A 27,048-nucleotide genomic window follows, 5' to 3' on the forward strand; every position below is an offset into this window, starting at 1 on the left:
AGCAACGGCCTTGGCAGTCCGTTCCCAGACTGGGCTAAGACAAAACTCCCCCTAGTTACAATTTTGCAGACTTGATGGAAAACTACTAGACCTCATGCCAACAGAGACAGCCTCTGCAAAGAGCAGCACATGACTGTTTGCAAGAGGGATTTCAAACAGCCCCACACTGCACTTTGGCTGTGCCTGCCTGTTTCCAGAAACACAGACACACAGTCAACTGAGTAGGATTGAACCTGCCTCTCACCAACTGGTAAAGAAAGGGCGCAATCCTGCTCACTACAGGGGTCTGCTTCACCAGCGTGTTCCCTCTAGGGAACACGCTGGGGAAGGAAATCCCTGCAGAATTTAATCCTCTACTCACCTGCAGGGAAGGCACTTGTGAAGCAGCACCCAATAGGACAGCATGGAGGTTTCAATCCTGCTGACTCCAGGTTGCTGCTTTGCAGGGAAGGCACTTGCAAAGCAGCACCCAGCAGAATTGCACCCTCCATTCACAAGCTGGTGAGTGGAGGGTGCAATCCTTCTGGTTGCAGGGGTCTGCTTCGCCTGCATATTCCCCACAGGGAATGCACTGGAAAAGCAGCACCAGCAAGATCGAACCCTCCTGCATGCTCTCTGCAGTATAAATGGGAGGGGGGAAGGAGACACAGCACCTCCTTTCTTTGCCTCGTCCCGGCCATATGTGTAATTAGATTTTTTTAAAGCCCTTTCTAAACATTAGTCCCACCCCCACATTTAATTCAGGGCTGGATCCAGTTTTGGGGTTCCCCAGGTCAGCTTGGGTCAGGGCCCTGTATTAGATTAGGAGGCTGTCCACGGCCCTAGAATCTGCATTTATAGGACCTATCTGAACTGGAACAGGTGGCTGAGGTGTTAGTTCAGTGATTGGAGGCAGTGATGAGCTGGATGTGAGCCAATAAACTGAAGTTGAATCTTGAAAAGACAGAGATGTTATGTCTCTGAAGCTCTCAGGTCCAGAAGGTGGGAAGACAGACTCTTCTGAATGGGTTTCACTCCCCTGGAAGGAGCAGGTCCATAGCTTGGGGGTGTTCCTGGATTCAGCACTGTCACTGGAGGCTCAGATGGCCTCAGTGGCTAGGAGTGTCTTTTTCCAGCTATGGCTGGTTTGCCAACTATGGTCCCTTCTTGACAGAAATGACTTGGCCACTGTACTCCATGCTCTGGTAACTTCCACACGGGACTACTGCAGTGTGTTCTAAGTGGGTCTGCCCTTTAAGATGACTCAGAAACTTCAGCTGCTACAAAATGTTGTGGTCAGATTATTGACTTGGATTCCATTTAGATCTCATATAGCCCGTTTTAAAACAGCTGCATTGGTTGCTAGTTCATATCCAGAAGCAATTTAGGGTGCTAATGTTAGTCTTTAAAGCCCTAAACAATTTAGTTCCAAAATATCTGAAAGACCACCTCCTTCCTTACACACCCCCTCAGGTGTTAGGATCAGCAGAGGGGCCTTCTTGCTAGTTCTGCCATCCTCAGAAGCTGGGGTGGTGGTGGCCCTGGAAAGGGTATTCTCTGTGCCAGCCCTGAAGTTGTGGGACTCCCACACACAGAGAGATGCATACCTGGCACCTTCCCTGTATAGTTTTCAGTACACTGGCCTTTGACACCTGACATCACCCTTCTTTCATTATTATAATTTGTTTTAATGTTGTATTTTTAATGTTTTTAATGTTGTATTTTAAATTGTGCTAAACTGCCCTAGGATCTCAGAGTCAACAACAACAGTCTGAAGATACCTGCTCACCAAGCATGAAGCACATTAATTTAAAACCACTTGAGGTTTTTGCTCTTGGAGAAGGTACAAGTCCAAAAACTGAATTTTATGATGCAACTGTTCCTTCTTTTGTTGCCTTTATCATCACAATGTAACTAAGGGAAAGCACACACAGTGCCTTGCCTGCCTGTGGCCTCTCACGGCATCCAGCCCCAGCAAATAAGAAGAGCCTGCTGGATCAGGCTAATGGCCCATGTAGTCCAGCATCCTGTTCTCACAGTGGCCAACCAGTTGCCCATGGGGGGCCCTCAAGCAGGACCCGAGTGCAAGAGCACTCTCCCCTCCTGCTATTTCTAGCAACTGGTATTCAGAAGCAATCGCCTCTGACTATGTAGGCAGACCACACCTTAAGAGTCTATGTACAAATGTCAGTAAAGAAAAAGGCCCATGAAAAATAGAAGTCTGTCTTCTTATATTTGCCAGCATAATTATTTAACACATGATCTATAGAGCTTCCCCTCACAGAAATGACATAAGGAGAATTAACACAACCATTTTGACAGGATAATGATATGATAAAACCAACAGAACTTAACATTTTTGCTGGGGTGTGCACTTCAGCAAATCTTCTGATACTTTGTAAAATCATATCTCACTCTCCCCTACATTTCAAACTGTTGAGATCTGCCATTCACAAGATTGGTCAATTCACCCCTCCATGGCAATTCATGGGTGCTTTGTATTGCACCAGCACAACTACCAGAAGGTGTGAATCTGCAGGTGGTCATTCCTTGGCTCTATCAAGGAACATACAAACTGACAAGAACAATCAAAGAGAAGACTAGGTAATAATTATGCACAAGAATCATGCATATAATAAGTACAACATATTATATCAGTTAAGTGGAAAGGACTTGCAAACAGTGGACCAAATAAAAAGGGATGCAAAGTTTTCTTAGGTAGTTCTCTTGGCTTTGTGGTTCATGGTCAGTCTGCTTACTTTTATCTGCCTTAAAGTTCCAGTGTGGCCATACTTGTTTCCACAGTTCTGAATTGTAGCATTTTCTTCACAAAACTATACATGGAACATTTAGATAAACACAGTCCAGTAAAATCTGGATCAGTTCACTTACATAACTATCTTAAAAAATAAATTCACAATGGTTTTTAAATTAGAGATGAGAACTCAGCATATTCACAGTAATTACAACAAATGGGTAAATTGCATGGCTTTAGATTCCATTTTCACTTGTTCGCATTTGTATTCCAATTAATACATTCTAAAACTGTAATACATAAAGCACTATGATAAATACATTTTATAATGTATTGTCATACCTGGCTTAGGTGAGGGGTGTATGCTAATGTTGATTCCATAAAGCACTTGGCCACACAATTAACATTCATAATGCATTATTAATGTTCTAAAGAATGTGTTTAAAAGCATTGTATGAGCCAAAACTGCAGTAAATTAAATTTTAAAAACAGTTTTAACTAAAGAAATATTATATTAAATAAATTCCTCTTCTAACCATAGTTGCCATTAATTCACTGGACCTCAAAGATAAATATTGCTATCTATACCAAGTTACTTTAGAGAGTGTCTCTGTTAAGGACTACTCTGAGACAAATGAATTAGCCACTAACTGCTCAGTCAATCAGATTAAATGCCCCCTAATTACTTATTTAAATTAATCTGCTTCTGCAGCAGCCAGATCACCCCTTGCTGTTCTTTAGCTGTTGATCAAGTGACCTATTAAGATTCTAGTCAGAATGGACGTGAGAGGAATAAGTACTCTGCAAGGAATGAGTGTACATAAATGCCTGGCAAATGCAAAGATATGACTAAGGCTAAAATCCTAAATACAGTTACAAGGGAATAAGCGCCACTTAACATAGTGTGGTTTACTTCTGAGTAAACAGACATACAACACAAGAATGTGAGGAGCACATTGCTAAAAACATTAATAACCAAAAATATTAAAATACATTAGAAGCAGGAGACTGGTGCGTGGGCAGTTGGAAATTTGGATAACAAGCAAGTCAAAGGGGTGTGAAAGGAGGAAAAGGAGATTACACAGAAGCTGAACTAAATTCTTTGCATCTGACTTCATTGCAGAAGAATTCTGATAATATATCTTGCTTGCCTGGATAAAAGAGAGAGAGGTATGTGGGAGTGTATGTAAAACTAGACTACTGTACAAAGGTGAAATGTACATTTGTTGCTCCACTCACTTTTGTCTCTGGCCTCACCCACCTCTGGCTTGTCACCCCAGTCCAAAAAATGTTCCCTACCCCAGGGTTAAAAAATAGGAAGCAAAAAATAGGAATAAATGGACACTTCTCGCAATGGAGGAATGTAGAAAGTGGAGTCTTCCAGATATTGGTACTGGGGCCTGTGCTTTTTCATTTGTTCATACATTGCCTGGAGTTAGAGGTAAGCAGTGAGAAGGGTCACTTTTTTAATGGAACCCCAAAAGGATGAATGGGTGAATGGGCATTAAAATATCAAATGTGATTCAGTGTAAAGAAGTGTAAACTGATGTACATTGGATCAAGCCCTCCTATGATGAAAGGTTGTGAAATAAGGGGACATGCCAGAAATGTGTAGAATTATACATGGTGTGAAGAAAGTAGATAGAGAGAATTTATTTCTACCTATAATTCTAGAACTTTGGGTCATACAATGAAGTTGAACGTTGGAAGATTCAAGACAGATAAAAGGAAGTTACCTCTTCACACAGTGAACAGAATTTGCACCCACTATATGGCCAGTTTGGATGGCTTTAAAAGGGGATTTGACGAATTTATGGAGGATATGGCTATTAATGGTTACTCACAATGATGGCTTTATACTACCTCCAGTATCAGAGATAGTATGCCTCTAGAATACCAGTTTCTGGGGAACACAATTTGGGAGAATGCTGTTGCACTCAGGTCCTGCTTGTGGGCTTCCTGTAAGCATCATCTTGGCCACTATGAAAACAGGATTCTAGAGTGAATAAGTGCTTGGTCTGATACTGCAGGAATCTTCTTATGTTCTGTAAAAGATGCCTATAGACTGGATTTTAGGAGGTGACAGATCTATGAGATAATGTTGAGCAGGGGTTGGAAGACCAAACCAGAGCGCAATAAAGGACTAAGGGAGAACTTGCCACTGTTAGGTAAAAACTAAAATTCTGAGCTGTCCTGTTACCGTACTCACCTCATTTTACCCCGGGCAGAGTGCGGAGCTAAGTATACATGAACCTGCTGCCAGAGACCCAGGAAATAAGACAACAAAAGTACCTTTGGCAAAGGGGATGCAAGCCTGTCCAGCAGATGCCTTCCAGAAATGGGAACCCTGTTTATTGAGTGGGGTCAGATTATATACCCTCACAGAGAGGTTACAGGTCAGGGGAATGAACACCATAAAACATAAAGAACTACATATCGGCATATAGGTCAGGAAAGAGGGGATGAAGGGGAGGAAGGAATTTGCTGGGGACGTGTTGCCCCTTTTGCACATCAATTGTGCGTACTGTTACAACCTTGAGATAAGAAGTGGTGCCAGAGTTCTTAAAACAACTAAGAACATCAAAACAAAGAGGGCAGGAGACAGAAACCATACTAAACACATACTTGTGGGGCAAAGGCTTTCATCCTTTTGACACATTTCTGCTAAAGCTCAATAAACATGTGAAGGTGTGAATTCAGCTTGCAACCTGAGCCAGGTTCTTTCCGGGATGGGAGATCAGGTTAGGGGCAAATAAACTGGCATTAACTTTATTTCATCCTTAATTCATTTTAACCCAACACCACCCTGGGTCCTGCTGGGAAAAAGAATGGGATATAAATAAAATAATAAATAAAAATAAACAAATAAATAAACTTGCAGAATTCAGAATATTTGAGAATAGCAAACAATCTCTATAGCTGTCGAAAGGCAGAGTTGGGGTCCCGGGGGGTTGGAAGAAGAGGATTCAGACGGATGGCAGGGAGGAGGGGGAGCAACTTCGCCCGAGTGGAGCGAAGACGAAGCAGAGGAAATGCCAGAGATAGGGTTGCTTAGCAACGGAGAGCCTGAGAGCTTTGGAGTTTCAGAATCTTCCCTGGACATTCCCACGCCTCCCCTTCTCCGAAGCTCAGAACAGGAGGGAGAAGAGGGAGGGCTGCCCAAGGCAGAAAAGCCGCAAGGCAGTTTACCATCAGCCCCCCCCATCCCCCATACTGGAATCGGAAACTTCAGAAGAGGAGGGGCCGATGCTTCCCCCTTCGCCGCGCACACGAAGACATCTGAAAAGACAAGAGAGAAGGGGGGGGAAGGCGGGTAGTAGCTGAGGGGCAGTTAAGGAGGAGCGAAAGGTTGCGCGCCCGTTTGGCCCCTTCTTAAAGAACAGGCGGGAAGCAGCTCCTTGCTCTGTCAACTTTCTCTCAATGCCACAGGACCTGTATTTCTGTACTGCTTCATGAGAAGACGCAGTCTTTGTTTGGACATTACTCTAATAAAAACTGAATTACTTACAACCCCTGGTCTGGTTCCTGAGTCTCATCCTGGGCCTGACAGCTTGACAGAGCCACCTCAATCACCCTCAACGCTCTCTTCACTTGACTGGGACAAGATGTCAAAGGGAGCAGGGGGGGGACGAACCCCACTTCTGAGACGGAAGAAGTGAAACTCTTGAGGACTAAGGTAGCTGATGCAGACGGATGTCCAAGCCCTGCTAGCAGCTGTCAAGGCGTTGAAAACGGATAATCAAGCCTTGAAGACCACGATAGACCAGATGCGAACAGCCCCTCCAGTTGCCGCAGTAAAGGTTCCCATTGGATTGCCCCCAAAATATGCCGGACAGAGTGATCAGTTGGCAACTTTCGTAGCTCAATGTGAATTATATCTGGATGTCAGGCACACAGAATTTCCAGACGATGGGGCTAAAGTCGCCTTCGTGATTAGCCTTCTGGCGGGAGAAGCTGCAAAATGGGTGACTCCATATCTGGTGAGAAAGGATACTGTCTTAAGAAGATACAGAGGATTTATACAGGAGATGACCGAGATGTTTCAAGACCCGCAAAGAGATGAAACAGTAGCGCGGCAGCTAGGCGCTCTGAAGCAAGCTAAAGGGACTGTTTCCGAGTACACTAACGCTTTTAAAATTCTGTCCCAGGAAACGGGTTATAATGATGCCGCTTTGATGTTTATGTACCGGAGTGGATTAAATGCTGAAATCCTGGATGAGCTGGCCAGGACCACCCCTCCCACTGACCTGCCAGGGCTCATCCGGCTATGCCTACAGATAGATCACCGGATGGAAGGAAGACGCCTGGAAAAGAAGCAGGAGGTCCCGAGATACTCAGCCTCGGCATCCCGCAGCAAGGCCCTTTCCACTGCAGGGGCGGCAGGTAATGCAACTGAGGGACAAGGAGGGGCTAGGCCAAGATTGTCAGAAGAAGAAAAGGAAAGAGGACGTCGAGAACGTTTATGCTTTTATTGTTCAAGACCGGGCCATGTGGCCAGAGACTGTGGACTGAAAGGGGGGAAAGCCGAGCCGTCGGGAAACTAGAACACCCAGTCCACGTGCAGGCTGGTGGACTGGGGGCCGCGTTGTATAAAGGCCCTCCAATGATCCAACCTCCCTCAAAAGGGATGTTGGTCTTACCTATTCAGATTACAACTTCCAGAGGAGTGGTGTTTAATTCTACTGCCTTGATTGACAGTGGAGCCTCCACAAATTTTATTGATGCAAAGCTAGCCAAGCATCATGGAATTTCCCGGTGGAAACTGGACGCTCCCCTATCTGTGGAGACCATCGATGGGAGACCCCTGAAGTCAGGAGGGGTGACACAAGCCACGGAGGAAGTGAAACTTCAAATCCCTGGGCATGAACAGTTCATTTCGCTATACGTGTCAGATCTCTCGAACTTTGAGGTGATTCTGGGAATGCCCTGGCTAGCAAAGCACAAACAAACAAACAAAGATAAGTTGGAAGGAGGCGGTGGTGTGGTTCACCTCACAGTATTGTCAGGAGAACTGTCAACCCGAAGGAATCAAGAACACCTTGGCGGCGGCAGCGCAGGAGAGCGAGCAAGTGACCCTGCCGCTGAAGTATGAGGAATTCAAAGATGTATTTGATGAAAAAGAGGCAGAGACTCTACCCCCCCACCGCCCTTACGACTGTGCGATTGATCTCGTGCCAGGAGCCAGCATCCCATCGAGGAAAATTTACTCGCTCACAGAGACTGAGAGGGAGGCCCTGAAGGAATTTCTGGATAAAAACCTGAGGCAAGGATTCATACGTCCCTCACAGTCCCCTGCTGGAGCGCCACTATTGTTTGTGAAAAAGAAAAGGGGGGAACTCAGACCTTGTAACGACTATCACGCATTGAACCAGATCACCATCCCTAACAGCTACCCGCTGCCCCTGATTTCAGAGCTGCTAGACCAACTGCGCTCCGCAAAAGTCTTCACGAAGCTGGATTTGAGGGGAGCGTACAATCTGATCAGAATGAAGGAGGGAGATGAATGGAAAACAGGATTCTTGACCGCTTATGGTCAGTTTGAGTACCTGGTCATGCCTTTTGGGCTTTGTGGAAGTCCAGGAGTTTTTCAAAAGTTCATGAACGACGTGTTTAGAGACCTGTTGGACACGTATGTAATCTGTTACTTAGATGATATCCTGGTGTTCTCAAAGAACCAGGAAGACCATGCTCAGCATGTGAAAATGGTGCTGAAGAGACTGAGAGAGAATCACTTGTATGCCAAGTTAGAGAAATGTGGATTTGACCTCAAGTCTTTGGACTTCCTTGGGTACCGAATCTCAGCGGAAGGAGTGGAGATGGACCCAGGGAAAGTAAGTTGTATATTGGACTGGGGCCTGCCTGTTACCAAAAAGGATGTACAACGGTTTCTAGGGTTTGCCAACTATTACAGAAAGTTCATTCCAGGGTTTTCCAAATTAACAGCTCCTCTGACTGACTGCTTAAGGGGAAAGAAGAAGTTTCAATGGACAGAGAATGCCACCAAGGCCTTTGAGGAGCTGAAGAGAAGGTTCGCTTCCGAGCCCATTCTGCGCTTTGCTGACCCGACCCGCCCCTTTGTCGTGGAAGCAGATGCTTCGGATTTTGCCATCGGGGGGGTCCTTCTGCGCGTACTTCTCTAGGAAGTTAAAGCCAGCAGAGAAGAACTACACAGTTTGGGAGAAGGAGCTGCTGGCCATCAAGGATTCTTTTGAGAACTGGAGACAATACCTAGAGGGGGCCTCTCATCAGATTGAAGTGCGCTCCGACCACAAGAATCTGGAAAGCCTCCAAACAGCCAGAAAGTTGAACCAGAGACAGATAAGATGGTCCCAGTTCTTCACTAGATTCAACTTCAAGATTATTTATCATGCCCAAGCCAAAAACCAGAGAGCAGATGCCTTATCCAGACAGCCACAATTCAAAGAAAGTGAATCAGATGACCAGCCTCAGTAAGTGATCCCGCCAGAGAAATTAACGTTGGGATCGTGTCAGCCTTCATGGGAAGAGGAACTCAAAAAGGCACAACAAGAAGATGTAGACATGCTAAGATATAGGCAGGAGACGGGACAAGATCAAGACTCAGAAGTAACTTTCCACTGGAGGAATGGACTGTTATGGTTCAAAACAGCCAGATATGTGCCAGAAGGGGAATTAAGGCTCAGAATCCTATGCCAGTGCCATGATTCCATCACAGCGGGACACTTTGGGATTTACAAAACCATTCAGAACGTGGCCGAGGACTTTTGGTGGCCTAAAATGCGTCGGGATATTGAAAACTATGTAAAGTCCTGCTCTGTCTGTATGCGGACAAAAACACAAACAGGAAAACCAGCAGGACTGTTACAACCGTTACCTGTCCCACACGAACCCTGGAAGGACCTATCCATGGATTTTATAACGGATTTACCCAAGTCCCAAGGAATGACAGCCATTCTAGTAGTGGTAGATTTACTCACCAAAATGGCGCATTTTCTTCCTTGTGCAGGGGCCTTAGAGGCTAAAGAAACGGCCAAGTTATTCATCAAAGAAGTCTACCGGCTGCATGGGTTGCCAAACAGTGTAGTCTCAGACCGAGGAACTCAGTTCACAGCCAGATTTTGGAGAGCCATGTGGAAACAGCTGCAGATGGAGTTAAAACTCTCCTCCGCCCATCACCCCCAGACAGACGGCCAGACGGAACGCTTGAACGCCGTTCTGGAAAGATATTTACGTAGTTATGTGTCCTATCAACAGACTGATTGGGTATCATATTTGCATTTTGCAGAGTTTGCCTACAACAACTCCCTGCATTCCAGCACTCAACAAACCCCGTTTTTCGCTAATTATGGATTCCATCCTAAACTCTTTCCAAGCAGCTCAGAGGGTATGCTGGTACCGGCGGCAGAGAACTTTCTTAGGGAATTGCAGGCGGCGCAACAGACATTGAAACAACAGTTAAACAAAGCCAAAACGGAATACAAGCGAGTTGCTGACCTGCACAGGAAGGAGGGCCCCCCCCTGCAGCCGGGAGATCGGGTCTGGCTGTCCACCCGCTTCTTCCAAATGCCAGGTAAATGTAGAAAATTACAAGACAAGAGGGTGGGTCCTTTTGAAATAGAAACTCAAATTAATCCCGTGGCGTACCAACTGAAGCTACGTGACACGTTTAAAATACATCCTGTGTTTCATCGATCCCTGTTAACCAAAGCCGCCCCTCCCAGTGAGTTACGGCCGGAGGAGCCTCCCAGAGCTCCGCTCCTGGTAAATGAGCAAACTGAGTTTGAAGTTGGGGAAATCCTAGACTCCAGAATAAGACGCCGCAAGTTGCAGTACTTGATTCACTGGAAAGGCTATGGACCAGCTGATAGATCATGGGAAGATGAAGTTGACGTGCATGCTCCAGACTTGGTAAAACTTTTCCATCAACGTTTTCCCCACCGCCCCAAGTCAGCAAAGGGGGGGGCAGCTTGGGAGAGGGGATGATGTCGAGAGGCAGAGTTGGGGTCCCGGGGGGTTGGAAGAAGAGGATTCAGACTTATGGCAGGGAGGAGGGAGAGCAACTTCACCCGAGTGGAGCAAAGACGAAGCAGAGGAAATGCCAGAGATAGGGTTGCTTAGCAACGGAGAGCCTGAGAGCTTTGGAGTTTCAGAATCGTCCCTGGACATTCCCACGCCTCCCCTTCTCCGAAGCTCAGAACAGGAGGGAGAAGAGGGAGGGCTGCCCAAGGCAGAAAAGCCGCAAGGCAGTTTACCATCAGCCCCCCCATCCCCCATACTGGAATCGGAAACTTCAGAAGAGGAGGGGCCGATGCTTCCCCCTTCGCCGCACACACGAAGACATCTGAAAAGACAAGAGAGAAGGGGGGGAAGGCGGGTAGTACCTGAGGGGCAGTTAAGGAGGAGCGAAAGGTTGCACGCCCGTTTGGCCCCTTCTTAAAGAACAGGCGGGAAGCAGCTCCTTGCTCTGTCAACTTTCTCTCAATGCCGCAGGACCTGTATTTCTGTACTGCTTCATGAGAAGACGCAGTCTTTGTTTGGACATTACTCTAATAAAAACTGAATTACTTACAACCCCTGGTCTGGTTCCTGAGTCTCATCCTGGGCCTGACAATAGCCAAGGTGCCTGTAACGGTAACCATACAATAGAGAAGTCTTGTAGCACTACAAGCAACGCACAAAGTGTAAGAAGGGGAGTTAAGAACATAGGAAGCTGTCTCATATCAAATCAGACTATATGTCCATCTTACCCTACCATCTGAATGGCTGTGGATTTCCAAGACCTCAGTCAGAGGTCTTTACCATCTCCAGCTACCTAAGTGGAGACATCAGGGGTTGAGTATGCAAACTTCAAACCTCATTTTTGTAGGACATCGTTTAAGTTTCCATTGGCCTACAGTGCTATATCATTGATTGTTCATACATTATAATGCAACATAAGAATTTCTATAAATCAGGGGACTGGGAAGGGGACCCCCAACCCAAGTCAGTTCTGCCTGCAGTCAGAATTAATCCTTACCCTCTGGCACATCATCTGTTCAGACAGCTCTCTGACCACTGCTCACTTGTTCCCTGCTCAACATCTGATATGTGGGGAATACTTAGCAGAGACAAAGAGAGAACAAGATGGAGACAATGTGTATGTGCAGTATAGCTTTCATTACCATTGCAATAGAAAGGTGGGGAAACTGTTTCAATTTCAGTTCCTTCTTCTGTAAGGTGATGGATTTTAGAAAGTAAGAAAAACTCTAGCTGCATGAAGATTGAGCCTGAAGTTTGCAAAATGCTGACTATGTATGGAATTTTCTAGATGCAATTGCATTTTCAAGTTTGAATAGCTCTTAAGGCAAGCTTTGTAGTTCAGGTATGCATTGGTGTTTTTACTCAAAACAGATCAGAGCTTGGAAAAGTTACTTTTTTGAACTACAACTCCCATCAGCCCCAGCCAGCATGGCCACTGGATTGGGCTGATGGGCGTTGTAATTCAAACAAGTAACTTTTCCAAGCTCTGAAACAGATAAAGGGACAGCTTCTTCTCTCTCGACTTATCCACACGGGAGCATTACTTTGTACTAAAGATGCTGTTTTTACCTCCATTTTCTCTTTTCACTGTCCACAGTAAGGGCTCAATGCCAGCTGCAAACATTGTGTTCATATTCATACTGAGGGGAAAGATCAATCACACAGTTTCCTAATGACCACACCCTCTAATTTAACATTTCCACTCCCTCCGGTTGCTTGGCAACTGAGCATGCTCAGTTTGTTCTACTAGCCACAGTAGGTTCCATTTAAAACAACAACAACCCAGAAGTGTGATTATTTGGTTTTTTTCACTGGTATGATACAGGTGAAATACTAATCATTGTTTGAGCAGTATTATGGTTTTGTACACAAGTTAGGGGGAAAAGAAAAATAAGGCATTGTTTGCGGCAACATAAAAAAGGCCAGCAGAACAGAGAGCAGCCAGAAGTTGCTTGTCAGCCTACAGGAAATGAAATGAAAGAAGGGAGGAGGAGATAGTGGGTGTGTAGAGGAAATGATTGACACACCCACCTAAAAGCATTGCAGCAAAGTGTCTGCAAGTACTAGAGATACAGACTAAAACTATTTTTTCTTCCCTTTTTGTATTATCAGTGGATTGTGTTACTTCTGATTTACAGGGGGGAAACTGCATGATAGCTTCTGTTTGCCAGTAACGTCATGTGAACCATGCAAGAGATGTGAGTAGCACCAAACACACAGTAAACCATCATGTAGATGAGCCCTCTCTCTTTTAAATGTACTTTGTTTTTTAAAAAATCTGGGGTTAAGATGAAAGGTAATACTAAAATGAGTGATGTTACTAAAAATTAAATATATGCCCATGGGAAACAGCTGTGTGTGTGTGTGATTGTAAGTGCCACAAAGGGTGCTAAGAAGTGCCATAGTGTGTGGGTAGGTAGGGCCCTACCCACTTTTGGGTCTGGCACTGCCTGATACTGGAATGCAGCCCGCAACAGCTTTCCACTGTGTTAATGTGGCACTTGTTTCAAAAAACATTTCCTACCACTGTTGTAAGTGGATCTGAAAGAAATTTGGTACAAACCATCATGCATTTTAAAGGAGATGAGTTGCCAGTTAATTCTTATATCTGCATGTCACTGTAAAACTTGGCAAATGTACCTGGCTTGGCAAAGATGAGTCAGATAATTTGTTAAATATTTATAATCAAAAGGTCTTCAGTAGGCTTAAAGTCAAATGCTGGTGGGCATGAAAATGGAGGTAGCATGGGGATTGGTGGGGTTAGTTTGTTATTTATATCTTTTGGCAAATTTAAAAAGTACAGTTTAAAACTTCTCAACATATTCCACAATAAAAGCCACAACAATTAAAAATTATTTGTACATTTTACACCGATTAAAATATATTAAAACAGCAAGATGCCTTCTCACTCTCTAACAACAATACTTTAAAAATTCCTCTTCCTAAAGCCATTATTCCTTTTCTTAGTTGTAGTGAGATATGTGTGTGCGTGTAGCCTCCACTCCCGCATTGTATTGTGGCTGACTGCATGAAGTCCTATAAAAATTCTATATTCAGCTGCTATATAAAATAACCTGCAAACTCATTGCAAGATGGGGAAGGTGAAGTGGGAGTGGGTGGAGAGAAGCAATTATACAGTAAGCTTTTAACAAGAGCTGCATTTCAGACTTTAAAGAATGGCTTTCCCCCATGACAGACGCGCGCACATAAAGATTTCAGGGAGCGGACATGTAAGGCGTAAGTGGGAGGTCCATGCTTGACAGCGGCGGCTGCTTCCCAGCGCTGAGGGAAAGCGGCTGCCTCCTCTTCTTCACACCACAGACATTTCAGCCAAGACTGGAGAGGGGGGGGGGGGAGAAAGCGACAGGCAGGGAGAGATAATGCCAAACGCTCTCGTGAAGAGAAGCAGCCTTGATCTGGGCTGAGGGAAGAACTACATGACCTAATACTTCATTGTCTTGCCCTGTACTTTCTCATTTCTCTGCTTCAGCAGGCAGAGGAAGAGGCTACTGCTGACGCACCTCCTCCAGGGGGCTCGGCTCGGCTTTTCAGTCAGTCAGCAGCTACCTGCGGAGCGAGCGAGCAGCAGCACCGTAGACTACAGCTACAGCATATCTGGGTGGACGTGCCAAGAGCGCCAGCGAGAGCCTCAGACCAGTGGTGGAGGGAGCCAGGCATGGACAGCAAGCGCTGCTTCGCCAACCGCTTCGATGACTACAAGGGTAGCCTGCTGGCCGGGCAGTGCAAGGAGGCAGTGACGCCCTTAGTGACCGCCACCATCGACCACATCCTCAAGGAGGTCTCCCCGCTGGGCGGCGGAGAGGCGGCGAGCGGCCTGGGCGGCTGCCAGGGTGGGCTGTATGGCGGCGTAGCTGGCGTGGCCTACATGCTGTACCATGTCGCGCAGTGCCCGCTCTTCGCCCAGGCGCGGGACTGTTACCTGCGTGCGGCCAAGCAGCTGGTTGACGCCTGCGTGCGCTACGAGGAGGACTGGGGCGAAGCCGACGCCGACACCCGCGCCGCCTTCCTGCTCGGCGGGGCTGGCGTGTACGCTGTGGCCGCGCTCGTCTATCAGGCGCTGGGTCTGCCGGACTGGGCCAGGCCTCTGGGCAAGTTCCGCGAGCTGTGCGAGCTGTGCGCCCCCATCACCTTCCTCGAGTGCGGCTCGGACGAGCTCTTCGTGGGCCGCGCCGGCTACCTGTGCGCCGCTCTGGTGCTGAAGCAGAAGCTGGGCTTGGAGGTAGCCGCGCCTCAACTCCCCGCCATGTTCCACCTGCCCTGCCCTGCCCTTTGCTTCAGTGCTTCTTTCTTTCTTACTTTCAGGCATGTTAGCCTGGTGCAGCAAAGCCAGCAAGGAGTCTTGTGACGTCTTAAAGTACACTGACTGTGGCATAAGCTTTCATGGACCAGAGTCCACTCTAAGCCAGGAAAGCTTCTGCCATGATAAATCAATTGCTCTTTAATGCGTCACAAGATTCTCTATTGACTTTCGGTAAAGGGTAAAATTACTTGGCTGGACACAGAGGGAAGGGTTCTGTTTATCTCCCCACAGGTCATCCCACTCTCTTGAGGTGTCCTTGGCTCCTCCCTGTCATGTTCTAGATATATTTACCCTTCTCTTTAAAATACCACTCAAACACTGTTCTAAAATCATACCTGAAGGCTCTGTTCCTGGCATCCATGGGTTTACCTAAACCTGTTGCCCCTTACAGATGTTCTAACAGTATGTGCATTGCAATTGTAGATGATACCCTGGCATATATGTGTTTGAACATCAGAAGCAATCTCTCTACTATTCACAAACAATTGTTTTACAGACATTCTGATGCTCACACAAACACATGTAGGCTGCTACTTGAAAACGCTACTGAAAAGGTGAGTAAGAGATTACATGATAGAAGTGTAATAAATTATGCATGGCATGGAGAAAGTGGATAGGGAAAACTTTTTCTCCCTTTCTGATAACACTAGAACTCGTGGACATCCAATGAAGCTGAGTTTTGGGAGATTCAGGACAGACAAAAGAAAGTACTTACTCACACAGCACATAGTTAAACTATGGAATTTGCTCCCACAAGAGGCAGTGATGGTCTCTTGAATTGCTTTAAAAGGGGATTAGACAAATTAGTGGAATGTAAGGTTATCAGTGGCTGCAAGCCATGGCTATGCACTGCTTCCATAGTCAAAGGCAGTGTGCTTCAGAATACCAGTTATTGGAAACCACAGGAGGGGAGGATGCTGCTTGCACTCAGGTCCTGCTTGAGGGCTTCTGATAGACATCTGGTTGGCCACTGTGTGAACAGGATGCTGGGCTAGATGGGCCACTGGCCTGATCCTGCAGGCTCTTCTTATGTACTTACGTTATGCTGAACACAACACTGGTTATTCTGGCTAGGTTTGATGGGAGTTAGAGTCCAACAACATCTGGGTCTAACAACAGGTTCCCCACTCCTGCTGTAAAGGGCTTGTGAATAGTGCCTAGATGTGTACAAGTTGTAAACTGTAGGTTTTGTTCACAGGTTTGAGTGAGCACAGGTAGTTGGTGGGCAGGACTAGTAGAACTAGTAGGCATGATTGAGCTCCCCCACTCCACTTACTACAATTTCTACATGGATGAATGCCTGGACAGGCTTTTCTTTACCGCTAGAGGTGCTCCAAAGTAAATGATTTGGTGTCTTTCAGGCTACAGTGATGTTGCTGCCCTAATTTTGCTTTCTTCCCTCCCCCTCCCCAATATCTTGAATGCAAAGAGGCAGTTATTTCCTCCTCAAGATGAGCACAACATCTGGGACAAGAGAGTCACTGTGATTAGAGTGGCTAATTGCCAGATAGGCGACAAACAAATTAAATATTATTATTATTATTATTATCTCTTAAGCATTTTTACAGTTGCAATCTTTTTTCCTTGCTCCATACAGGTGAATAAATATTCTTACCGAATATGGGCTGAGGGGCAAGGGGCTTCAGTCAGGAAAACCAGGAGGCACAATTCCTCCCATATCTCAAACCCTTTTGTCTTAAGGGACTGGGGGCAGAGGGTGAAGAGTACTCCAAACAAAAAAAGTGTGTGTGTGTAGGGGAAGAGTTGCACAAGTGAATTGGTTATCCAAACTGTGTTGAGGTTCTCTCTTTATCAAGGGAAATATCTTCCAGTGCTTCTTGAAAAAGTTGCTCGGGGCCTTTTCTTTTCCAGTGCACCTAAGCAGCCCCTGGAATTCTATCATCTGGAGCAGAACTACTTTAACCTCTATGGCAGAGATAGGGAACCAGTGGCCCTCCAAATGTTGGATTACAACTTCCATCATCTCTGACCGTTAGCCATACTGGCTGGGGCTGATGGGAGCTAACCACATCTGGAGGATCACAGGTTCCCCATCTGTGCTCTGTTGGGTTGGGTGGGTCTTAAACGTGTTGCAACTTTTACCAGCTAGCCTGTTCTTCTATCTCATTCTTGAGGGGAGATGGATTATACTGAGAACACTTGACTAACATTTTGTGGGGGTAGAGAGGGTGATTAACTGATCATTTTTACTTTTCTTAATCTCAAGGCCCAATTTTAGCAGAAATCTAGAGTTAAATGGAAATTTCATATATAAATAGAACTGACAGATTATGGAAGAGCCAGCTCCCATGAACAGGCCTGCTGGTGAGTAAGGGGTCCCCATAGGCCACCATGGGAATATTTTTACTGCGCCAGCCTATTAGCTGGCAGAATTCTCATGGGGACTAGGACCTGTGGGAGTGCTCTGAGGGGGACTTGGATGTTGTGTAAGTTGTCCCCCTGTGGCTCCTCCCCCACCATGCCCCTGGAACACCCTGTTTTGGGGACTACCGCCAGCTTCTGCTGGCCCTTCGTCTGCCAGGCTGGCCATCCTTGGTAGACCCCCGGCAGGGTACTGGCAGCGCCATGGCTCAGCCTGGATGGGAGGTTTTGCTGGTGGAGCCTGGTGATGCCGAGAGCCTGCCAGCTTAGCCAGGGGTCCGCCACATCCACCTCCCCCAGCCAGGATTGGATTGCACTCTAAGTGAAATAAAGGACATCTGTTTTTGGTTGTTGAGCAGTGCTTTTCTGAAATAAGGAACATTGCTGTAGATTAAGAGATAGCCCAATATGGAATATCCAGCAACTGAAGTCATGGTGTAAGTGATGTGAGAATCACCCTCTTGATATCACACTTCAAAATTTGCTGCCCTGAGCACCTACTGGGAGGAAGAGTGGGATATAAATTTTATAAATAAATAATAAAAATTATAAGATACCTTTTTAAAGTGTTGCAGTATCTCACCACTAAATACATTTGCTTGAAAAAAAAACGTATCCAACATACTTGCTTTCCCCCCCTCTTGTGAGTGTGTGAGTGAAGCAGACATTGTCCTGGTTTGAGAAGTACTCAATCAGCAATTTATCTACTGTTGTGAAACTCAATTGATTTTATAAGAAACCTTACCCACTCCCCCAAAAATAGAGAGAAAATGATTACTAGGCTTATATTCATAGAATCATAGAATAGCACAGTTGGAAGGGTCCAACCCCCTGCTCAATACAGGAATCCAAATCAAAGCATTCCTCACAGATGGCTGTCCAGCTGCCTCTTGAATGCCTCCAGTGTTGGAGAGCCCACTACCTCTCTAGGTAATTGGTTCCATTGTCGTATGGCTCTAACAGTTAGGAAGTTTTTCCTGATGTCCAATCAAAATCTGGCTTCCTGCAACTTGAGCCCATTATTCCGTGTCCTGCACTCTGGGACGATCAAGAAGAGATCCCGGCCCTCCTCTATGTGACAACCTTTCATGTACTTGAAGAGTGCTATCCTATCTCCCCTCAGTCTTCTCTTCTCCAGACTAAACGTGCCCAGTTCTTTCAGTCTCTCCCCATAGGGCTTTGTTTCCAGTCCCCTGATCATCTTTGTTGCCCTCCTCTGAACCCATTCCAGTTTGTCTGCATCCTTCTTGAAGTGCGGAGACCAGAACTGGATGCAGTATTCAAGATGAGGCCTAACCAGTGCTGAATAGAGGGGAACTAGTACTTCACGCAATTTGGCAGCTATACTTCTGTTAATGCAGCCTAATATAGCATTTGCCTTTTTTGCAGCCACATCACACTGTTGGCTCATATTCAGCTTGTGATCAACGACAATTCCAAGATCCTTCTCACATGTCGTACTGCTGAGCCAAGTATCCCCCATCTTATAACTGTGCATTTGGTTTCTTTTTCTTAAGTGTAGAACTTTGCATTTATCCCTGTTGAATTGCATTCTGCTGTCTTCAGCCCAATGCTCCAGCCTATCAAGGTCCCTTTGAATTTTGTTTCTGTCTTCCATGGTATTAGCTATGCCCCCCAATTTTGTATCATCTGCAAATTTGATAAGCATACTTTGTACCTCCTCATCCAAGTCGTTAATAAAAATGTTAAAGAGCACTGGGCCCAGGACCGAGCTCTGCAGTACCCCACTCATTACTTCTGCCCAGTTTGAGAAAGAACCATTGATAAGCACTCTTTGAATATGATTCTGGAGCCAACTGTGGATCCATCTAATAGTTGTTCCATCCAGCCCACATTTAGCTACCTTGCTAATCAGAATATCATGGGGCACTTTGTTATAAGCTTTGCTGAAGTTGAGATATATTATGTCGACAGCATTCCCACAGTTTACAAGGAAGGTTACCCAATCAAAAAATGAGATGAGATTAGTTTGGCAGGATTTGTTCTTCATCAATCCATGTTGGTTCCTAGTAATCATTGCATTGCTTTCAAGGTGCTTACAGATTGACTGCTTTATCATCTGCTCCAGAATTTTTCCAGGGATTGATATTAGGCTGACTGGTCTGTAGTTCCCTGGTTCCTCCTTCTTGCCCTTTTTGAAGATAGGGACAACATAGCTCTCCTCCAGTCTTCCGGCACTTCACCGGTCCTCCATGATTTCACAAAGATAATAGAGAGCAGTTCTGAGAGTTCTTCAGCCAGTTCCTTCAATACTCTAGGATGTAGTTTATCGGGCCCTGGAGATTTGAACTCATTCAAAGTGATTAGGTATTCTTTGACCATTTGTCTATCAATCTCAAGGTCCAATCCTGCCCCTTCTACTTCATGTTTCCCAGGAGGGTCATGGGCCATTTTTTGGGAAAAGACTGAGCCAAAGTAGGAATTGAGCACTTTTGCCTTTTCTTTGTCATCTGTTATCATTTTGCCATCCTCACTGAGTAGCTGTGCCACCATTTCTTTTCTCCGTCTTTTACTATGGACATACCTGAAGAAAGCTTTTTTGTTGCTTTTAGCATCCCTCGCTAGCCTCAGCTCATTCTCAGCTTTAGCCTTCCTTACACCATCCCGGCAATTCTGTGATACCTGCCTATACTCTTTCTTTGTGGCCTGGCCTTCTTTCCATTTCCTGTATGTGTCCTTCTTTGTTTTCAGGTCATCTCTAAGCTTTTTGTGAAGCCACATTGGCTTCTTCTGCTGTTTCCCCCATTTTTTCCTTGTTGGAAATGCTTGCCATTGCGCTTTTAGAATTTCCTTTTTTAGAAACTCCCACCCATCTTGGACTCCTTTTCTCATTAGGGTGGCTTGCCATGGAACTGTACTTACAATTGTTCTGAGTTTATTAAAATCAGCTTTCCTGAAGTCCAGGGTGTGCGTATGGCTACTCTCAGCTTTTGCTTCTGTTAAAATCAAGAATTCAAGTATGGTGTGGTCACTTTTCCCCAGGGTTCCCGTAAATGCCACTTCATCCACCAAATCATCTCTCTTGGTTAGAATCAAGTCCAGGATAGCTGATCCTCTGGTTGTTTCCTCCACTTTCTATAGGAGGAAGGAAGTTATCTGCAACACAAGTCAGAAATTTCTTGGAGGGGCCGTGTTTGGCAGAATTTGTCTCCCAATAGATATCGGGATAATTGAAATCCCCCATTACTACTACATCATGCCTCCTCGAAACATTGGCAATTTGCTTTTCAAAAGTTACATTCTCATCTTCTTCTTGATTGGGTGGTCGGTAGTAGACTCCAAGCACCACATTCCTTTTGTTACTTGCCCCATTAATTTTAATCCAGATACTCTTGGTGGAGCTACCAAGCTCATCTTCCTGTATTTCTTTGCAGGGGTATATATTTTTAACATATAGCACAACTCCACCTCCCTTTTTATTCCTTCTGTTCTTTTTTTTTTTTAACATTAATTTTTATTCAAAGTTTCAAAAAAAAAAATTAATAACTAATACAATAAAATAAAATGTTGACTTCCGATTTGTCGCAGATCAGTTATAGGTCTATAATATATAACAAACCTGTCTCTTAATATATTACAAAATCACTTTCCTCCAGTAGTTATCTTAATTAATCATCAAATCTCATTAACATCACTTTATTCTTTCCGCAAAAAGTCAAAGAGAGGTTTCCACTCCTTGAGAAATATATCCATCAGTTTTTCTCCAAATAAACATGTCGATTAATCCATCTCATCAAGTCTGCTAGGTCCAGTAATTTCAATAGCCATTCTTCCATTATCAGTGTTAATTCCATCTTCCATCCTTGCATCCATAATAATCTTGCTGTCATAGTCATAGTCATATAATAAGAGTCTGATGGGAATTTCCTTCCTCACAAATATTTCCTTGCCATCAATTCTGAATGTGTTACTGAAATGTTGTTGTAAAGTCTTCTTCTTCCTCTTTTTTACGAAATGCACTAGCACATCTCTTGAGAGTTTTTCCATTGTCACATATCTGTAATTAATTTTATAAATTTTCTCTATTTCAAGCTCCATCACATCATTCCAGTCCAGAAATTTTTTCAAAACATTGATAGCTTTATCTCTGATATCTTCATCAATTTCTTCAGGGACAACGCTGAATTCCAAACAGTAATCTTTATCTCTAAACAGTAATCTTTATCTCTTTATCTTATCTTCCCTTTAATTTTTCTTTCTTCTTCTATTGCTTGTCTAGTTATATCTTTGATCTCATCAACCTCCTCTCTCATAAAATCCCCTATTTCTTTCAGCTCCTGCTTCATTTTGCCAAATTCAATTTTCATCTCTTGTTTGCCATGTCTCAGTTCTTGTTTCGTTATCTCAATCTCATCCATTATTTTCTGAAACATATTTACATCCAGGGTCTCAGCCACTTTCTTAATTGTCATTTTTAAAACCAAGAAGAAAAAAACCCTTCAATTTCCAATATAGCACTATTCCCAAGCAAAGAGCAATTTATTTCTTTTTCCAGCAACAAAGGAGTTAATATTCCAAACCTGATGACATCATAATGTAGACAGCACAAACTGCCTTATCTCTTATGTGTCCAAGAATGCAAAACAAATTTAGTTCACAGCATCCAAATAGTTAGTGGCATAAAGAACAAGCAGATTCGTCAAAATGAAGTAGACCAGAAAAAATAGTCCCAGACATATAATACTCAAAAGTTCATATAAATCAAAATTTTTCTCCTCAGATTAGATGTCTCTCATCCGTTTGTATCTTTATAATGCTCAATTCCAGGCCAGCTTTTTGCAATAAAAACAAAGATAAGCTATTTCGATTTCCTTCCGCCTTAATTCCGTGTATAAAAGAGAAAAGTTATAACTCACCCAGGGATTCTTTAGTGCTGATTCTTTTAACAAATCTCTTTTACTGCAACAATTTAAGCCAAATGATAAGGATAGACAGAAGAATGCTTGCCTGTTAAAATCTGTTTTTCTTTGAAGAAAAGAAAAACGTCTCGCTTAATCAGTTTGAGCTTGCTTGAAATTCCCTGGCTCCGTCCGACGTTGCTGGCTGGTCCTTCGTTCATAGGCAATCCTAATGAATTCAAGTCCCCCAACAAACACAACAAAGCTTGTGGATGATCTCTTCGTTTCTCCCTTGCCTGGGAGAAAGTTTTTACCAGTCAAAAAAAACCTTTTGACTGGTTTTAAAACTGAAAAAGCTTCCTCTGAGACGAGAGCTCATCTCAGAGGCAGGCACAAGTGAAGCAATCCTTCCCGGAAGTCTTATTCCTTCTGTTCTTCTTGAACAATTGCTGTATTCCAGTCATGGGAGTCATCCCACCAAGTTTCACTTATACCTATCAAGTCGTAATTGCCCTCCTGTATTAAGCATTCAAGTTCATCCTGCTTGTTTCCCATGCTCTGCGCATTAGTATACAGACATCGAAGACCATGTGATTTATGGCTTGGCTTCCTTACTACATTTTTCTGAGGACTGTTACTGGCCCTATTAGAGCCGATCTCTTTGGTCCCGCTACTGTGCATAAGCCTTCATCAGTCGTTACCACCAAGTTTACGTCTCCCTCCCCTTTAGGAATCAGTTTAAAGCCCTGCTGATGAACTTCTCCATGCTGTGGCCAAACACATTCTTCCCAGTCCTTGTGAGATGCAACCCATCACTTGCCAGCAGTCCATCTTCCAGGAACCAAAGCCCATGGTCCCAGAATCCAAATCTCACATCTGCACCACCTTCGTAGCCATTCATTCACACGGAGTATTTTTCTTTCCCTTTCTACTCCTCTTCTAAGCACTGGAAGGATGGCTGAAAAAACTATCTGGGCCCCAAAGTCCTTGAGTTTCCTTCCCAGAACTTCAAAGTTGATGTGATTTCTTCGTAGCTCCATTTGGCAGTGTCATTTGTTCCCGCATGGATGAGAAGATAGGGATACCTGTCAGTGGGCTTGATGAGTGATAGCAACCCTTCCGTCACATCTCTAATCCGTCCTCATGGTAGACAGCATACCTGGTGAGTCCACGGATCTTCTCGGCATACATGGGTTTTGATCCCACGCAGTAGGGAGTCTCCCACTACTAGTACTCTTCTCTTCTTGTTGTGGGGCATGGTTTCATTGTCCCTGCTTGATTGAGCTTCAGCCTCTTGCTCATTGTCGCACGGGGTCTCCTGTAATTCTTCCTCCACAGGCTGTCCTCCAGTCTCCTCCTCGAGTGGTTGAAAGCGGTTCCATAGCTCCACTGGTGAAGGGTGTCTTCTAGCTCTTCTGCTCCTAACTTTCCCATGGAGTTTTCTCCACTTCGTTATTCCTCTTCAAAGCAGTCTCCTCTTCTGCTACCACATGCTGTTGCTCCTCCACCTCCACATCTCTTTGCTGCTGTTGTTCCAGTGTTCTGTCTAAGAACTCTTCATCTTCTCTTATAGTCCTCAGTGTGGCCACCCGCCGTTCCAGGCCTCTCACCTATTCTTCCAACAGTGCCATGAGCTTGCACTTGTTGCAGGTGTACGCCATGTTGTTCTCAGGCAAGAAAACAAACATGGCACACACCTTGCAGGTCACAACCACTGGAGAGTCCTTCCTGTTCATACTCTATTCTACCTTTTGTTTCTTCCTAAGTACTTGTTTTGGAGTGGCCTGTGCTTTGTCCTGTCCTACTTCAGGGTAAACTTGAGAGTCCCACTTGTATGCAGTGCTCTGTACAGGGAGAATTAGTAATTTGTTTAGGGTGGTTTTTTTATGGACCTCCCCCTTGACCTCCCCTGTCGAACACCTTTGTCAAACTCCTGTTTGCTCTGCCTGTTCGCTTGCTTTCTGAAAGCTGGCTTGCTTATATGTCCTCACCTGTAGATCAACTGAGACAGCTCCCTCTGCTCTGCTCTCTTCTGCTCTGCTCTGCTCTGTTAGGAGTCAGGAAGCACTTATACTTTATATTATAAATGTAAATAGTGCATACTGAGGTTTTGGTTGAAAGAGGTTTGGAGATGAGTAACTTACAACAATTAACTAGAGATTCTGCAGAAAGCTGGTCATCCGTGATAATGATGATCATGACTTTTCAAATAATAATAATAATAATAATAATCAGTGTTCATAATATGCTATGCTCTGTTCCCTTTCCTTGGACTTCATTTTACAGGAGGTTCAGTTATAAAGAAATTGATGAGATAGTCTCTATATACTAAACCTTAAAAATAAAGATTTCTAAATTAAATTGACCCAGCCGTCTAAGGATGAGAAATAAACTCTGATAAGCAGTCAGAAATACACCCAATCTTGTTCCAAATAAATATAGTTAGGACTGAAATGTATTTGAAATGGCTCCTTTCAAATACTTTTTGACACCTCATTCAGATTTAAGTCCATGCCAGTTTGTCAGAACAAAGGAAGGGCTTCAGGAAGGGTAGAATTAAACAAAATTAACAATATAATTGTTTTCCTATAATGGTTTTCCTATTCTTTCTAAGTAATCATTTATATGTGTTGCCCTCTGCTGTAAATTTTTTTAATCAACATGGCAACTTGCTTGTTAGGAGATGATTAGTAAATCCTTCCCTCTTAGCTTTAGGAGAAGAAATAAGCAATGCAAATGCAGATCATGGAAATCAGTATAGTGAAAGATTTAATGAACACCAGTTGGTTTAGCTTTTCTCTTTGGTATCTGGTATGCATGATCATATTAACTGAAACATTCACTGACAGGTTCACAAAAATCTTTGTATTTTTTTAGCGAAGAATGATGTTCTGTAATACACCTTAGAATGAATATCAGCTGCTTGCTGAGATTCCGCCCCCTTAAACCCAGCTAAATACATGCATTTTTGTGGAGGTTGCAGTTAATTCCACATATTGTCAGGGCCAGTTACTTCCACATAGGAATCACAGTCCTAAGAATGTAGTCTGGTGGGGATTTGAGTCTCCATTGTGAGAAGGCTGAACATGAGGATTTTATTCTTATTCATCTAAATTAGACATTCTATGTGTCATAATCAGAGCTTGGAAAAGTTACTTTTTTGAACTACAACTCCCATCAGCCCCAGCCAGCATGGCCACTGGATTGGGCTGATGGGAATTGTAGTTCAAAAAAGTAACTTTTCCAAGCTCTGCTCATAATAGACATTTTAATACCAGTATAATTGCATTCACACCAGGGAATTGCACCAACAAAACTGCTTCTGTATAGTCAGCAGAAAACCTCTGTTCTAGAACAGCATGAAAATAGCATTTTAAAATCTAGGACTACTTGATATTATTGTACTGCTTATAATATTCTCAACATAATATATTTTATGACTGCAGCATTTTCCATCTGAGAATTTCAAGCCACCTTATTAAACAGTATGATCTTAATGGTGTACTATTGGCAATGTACCTCATTGAGCCACATGTACAGAGCCATTTTGGTCTTGAGTTAATACAGGGTTATATGTAGTGCAGTGACTAAGGAAGTGAACTGTGAAACAGGCAGTCCCTGGCTTAAATCTCATTTTAGCCATGAGCTCAGTAGGTATTCTTAGGCAAGCCTCTGTCTCCTTGCCTCACCCCACCTTCCCCCCATCTGTAGTATTAGGATAGTACTACTTATTAGGGAATAGCTGTAAAGATTACTGAAATAATGTATGTGAAGTGCTTTGAGCAAATTTTATATCTATAGGCTAAATATTGTTAGCAGGCTCAGATTAACTGTTCTTAATGTTCTTAATGTGTAATTCTTAATTATGTGTACTTTTTATCTGGAAGCCACCTTGAGTTCCAGTTTGGAAAAAGGGCGGGGTATAAATAATAATAATAATAATAATAATAATAATAAACAACTGTTCCACTGTAAAAGGGGTAGCCAATGTGGGGCTCTGCATTTATTGCTGAACTACAACTCCTATCATCCTTGACCACTGACCATGCTGGCTAGGGCTAATGCAACTTTAGTCCAACAACCCCTGGAGGATACCACATTAGCTATTCCTGTGATCTACAGACCGTTTCATTACAGAATCAGTTGGTGCATAGTATGTGCTCCATAACATGTAAGAGGCAAACACATCTTTGTTCTTTTACAATGGGTCAAACTAGATGTGACTTTTGTTACAAAGTTGGGTGTTGCATTTGCAAATGAAGATTTGAATTTTGTGACACTTGGACAGTGTTATTGCTAGGATCTGAACCTGTGGCCCACTCGATGTTGCTGGACTACAACTCCCATCATCCCTGGGTGGAGCTGAAAGAAGCTGGAATTCAGCAGTACCTGGAGGGCCACAGGTTCCCCATCCTGTCATAGTCCTGAACTCAGATCTTGCCCGTTACCAGCTGTTCTCACTCTCTATCTCTTTTCCAATATCTATCACACTGTCACTAAGAGTAGGGGAAACTGTTTTAAAATAGTGCCCAGGTGGTATATGACCCATTTGGTAATAAATAAATGAAATAAGACATATCCTTCCACATGTTGGAAAGATATAAGCAAAAGGCAGGATTTCTTTCCAGATATGGTGAAACTATGAGATGGCAAAAAAAAATTGGTGGGGAAAATAGAGAAATATACTAACAGGTTCATAAGGAACTGGCTTCTTAAATTGTTACATCTACAAAGATTATTCCAAATTATGGAAT

At 44.0% G+C, this 27,048-nt stretch overlaps 1 protein-coding gene across 3 annotated transcripts in view; it reads left to right on the forward strand.

The window, feature by feature from the left end:
* Positions 1 to 14,073: 14,073 nt before the first annotated feature.
* The window catches only part of LANCL3 (LanC like family member 3), a 60,046-nt gene continuing 47,071 nt past the window's right edge, over positions 14,074 to 27,048 (forward strand). Inside the window, exon 1 of one of the 3 annotated variants that reach the window (XM_061627399.1) lies at positions 14,074 to 14,972. In XM_061627399.1, coding sequence (XP_061483383.1) covers positions 14,409 to 14,972 — 564 coding nt within the window. In that variant the 5' untranslated portion in view covers positions 14,074 to 14,408. The remainder of the gene's footprint in view (positions 14,973 to 27,048) is intronic. The other 2 variants (XM_061627400.1, XM_061627401.1) reach the window with 2 other exon arrangements.

The sequence above is a fragment of the Rhineura floridana genome, chromosome 5 (assembly GCF_030035675.1).
Source record: "Rhineura floridana isolate rRhiFlo1 chromosome 5, rRhiFlo1.hap2, whole genome shotgun sequence".
NCBI classification, from domain to species: domain Eukaryota; kingdom Metazoa; phylum Chordata; class Lepidosauria; order Squamata; family Rhineuridae; genus Rhineura; species Rhineura floridana.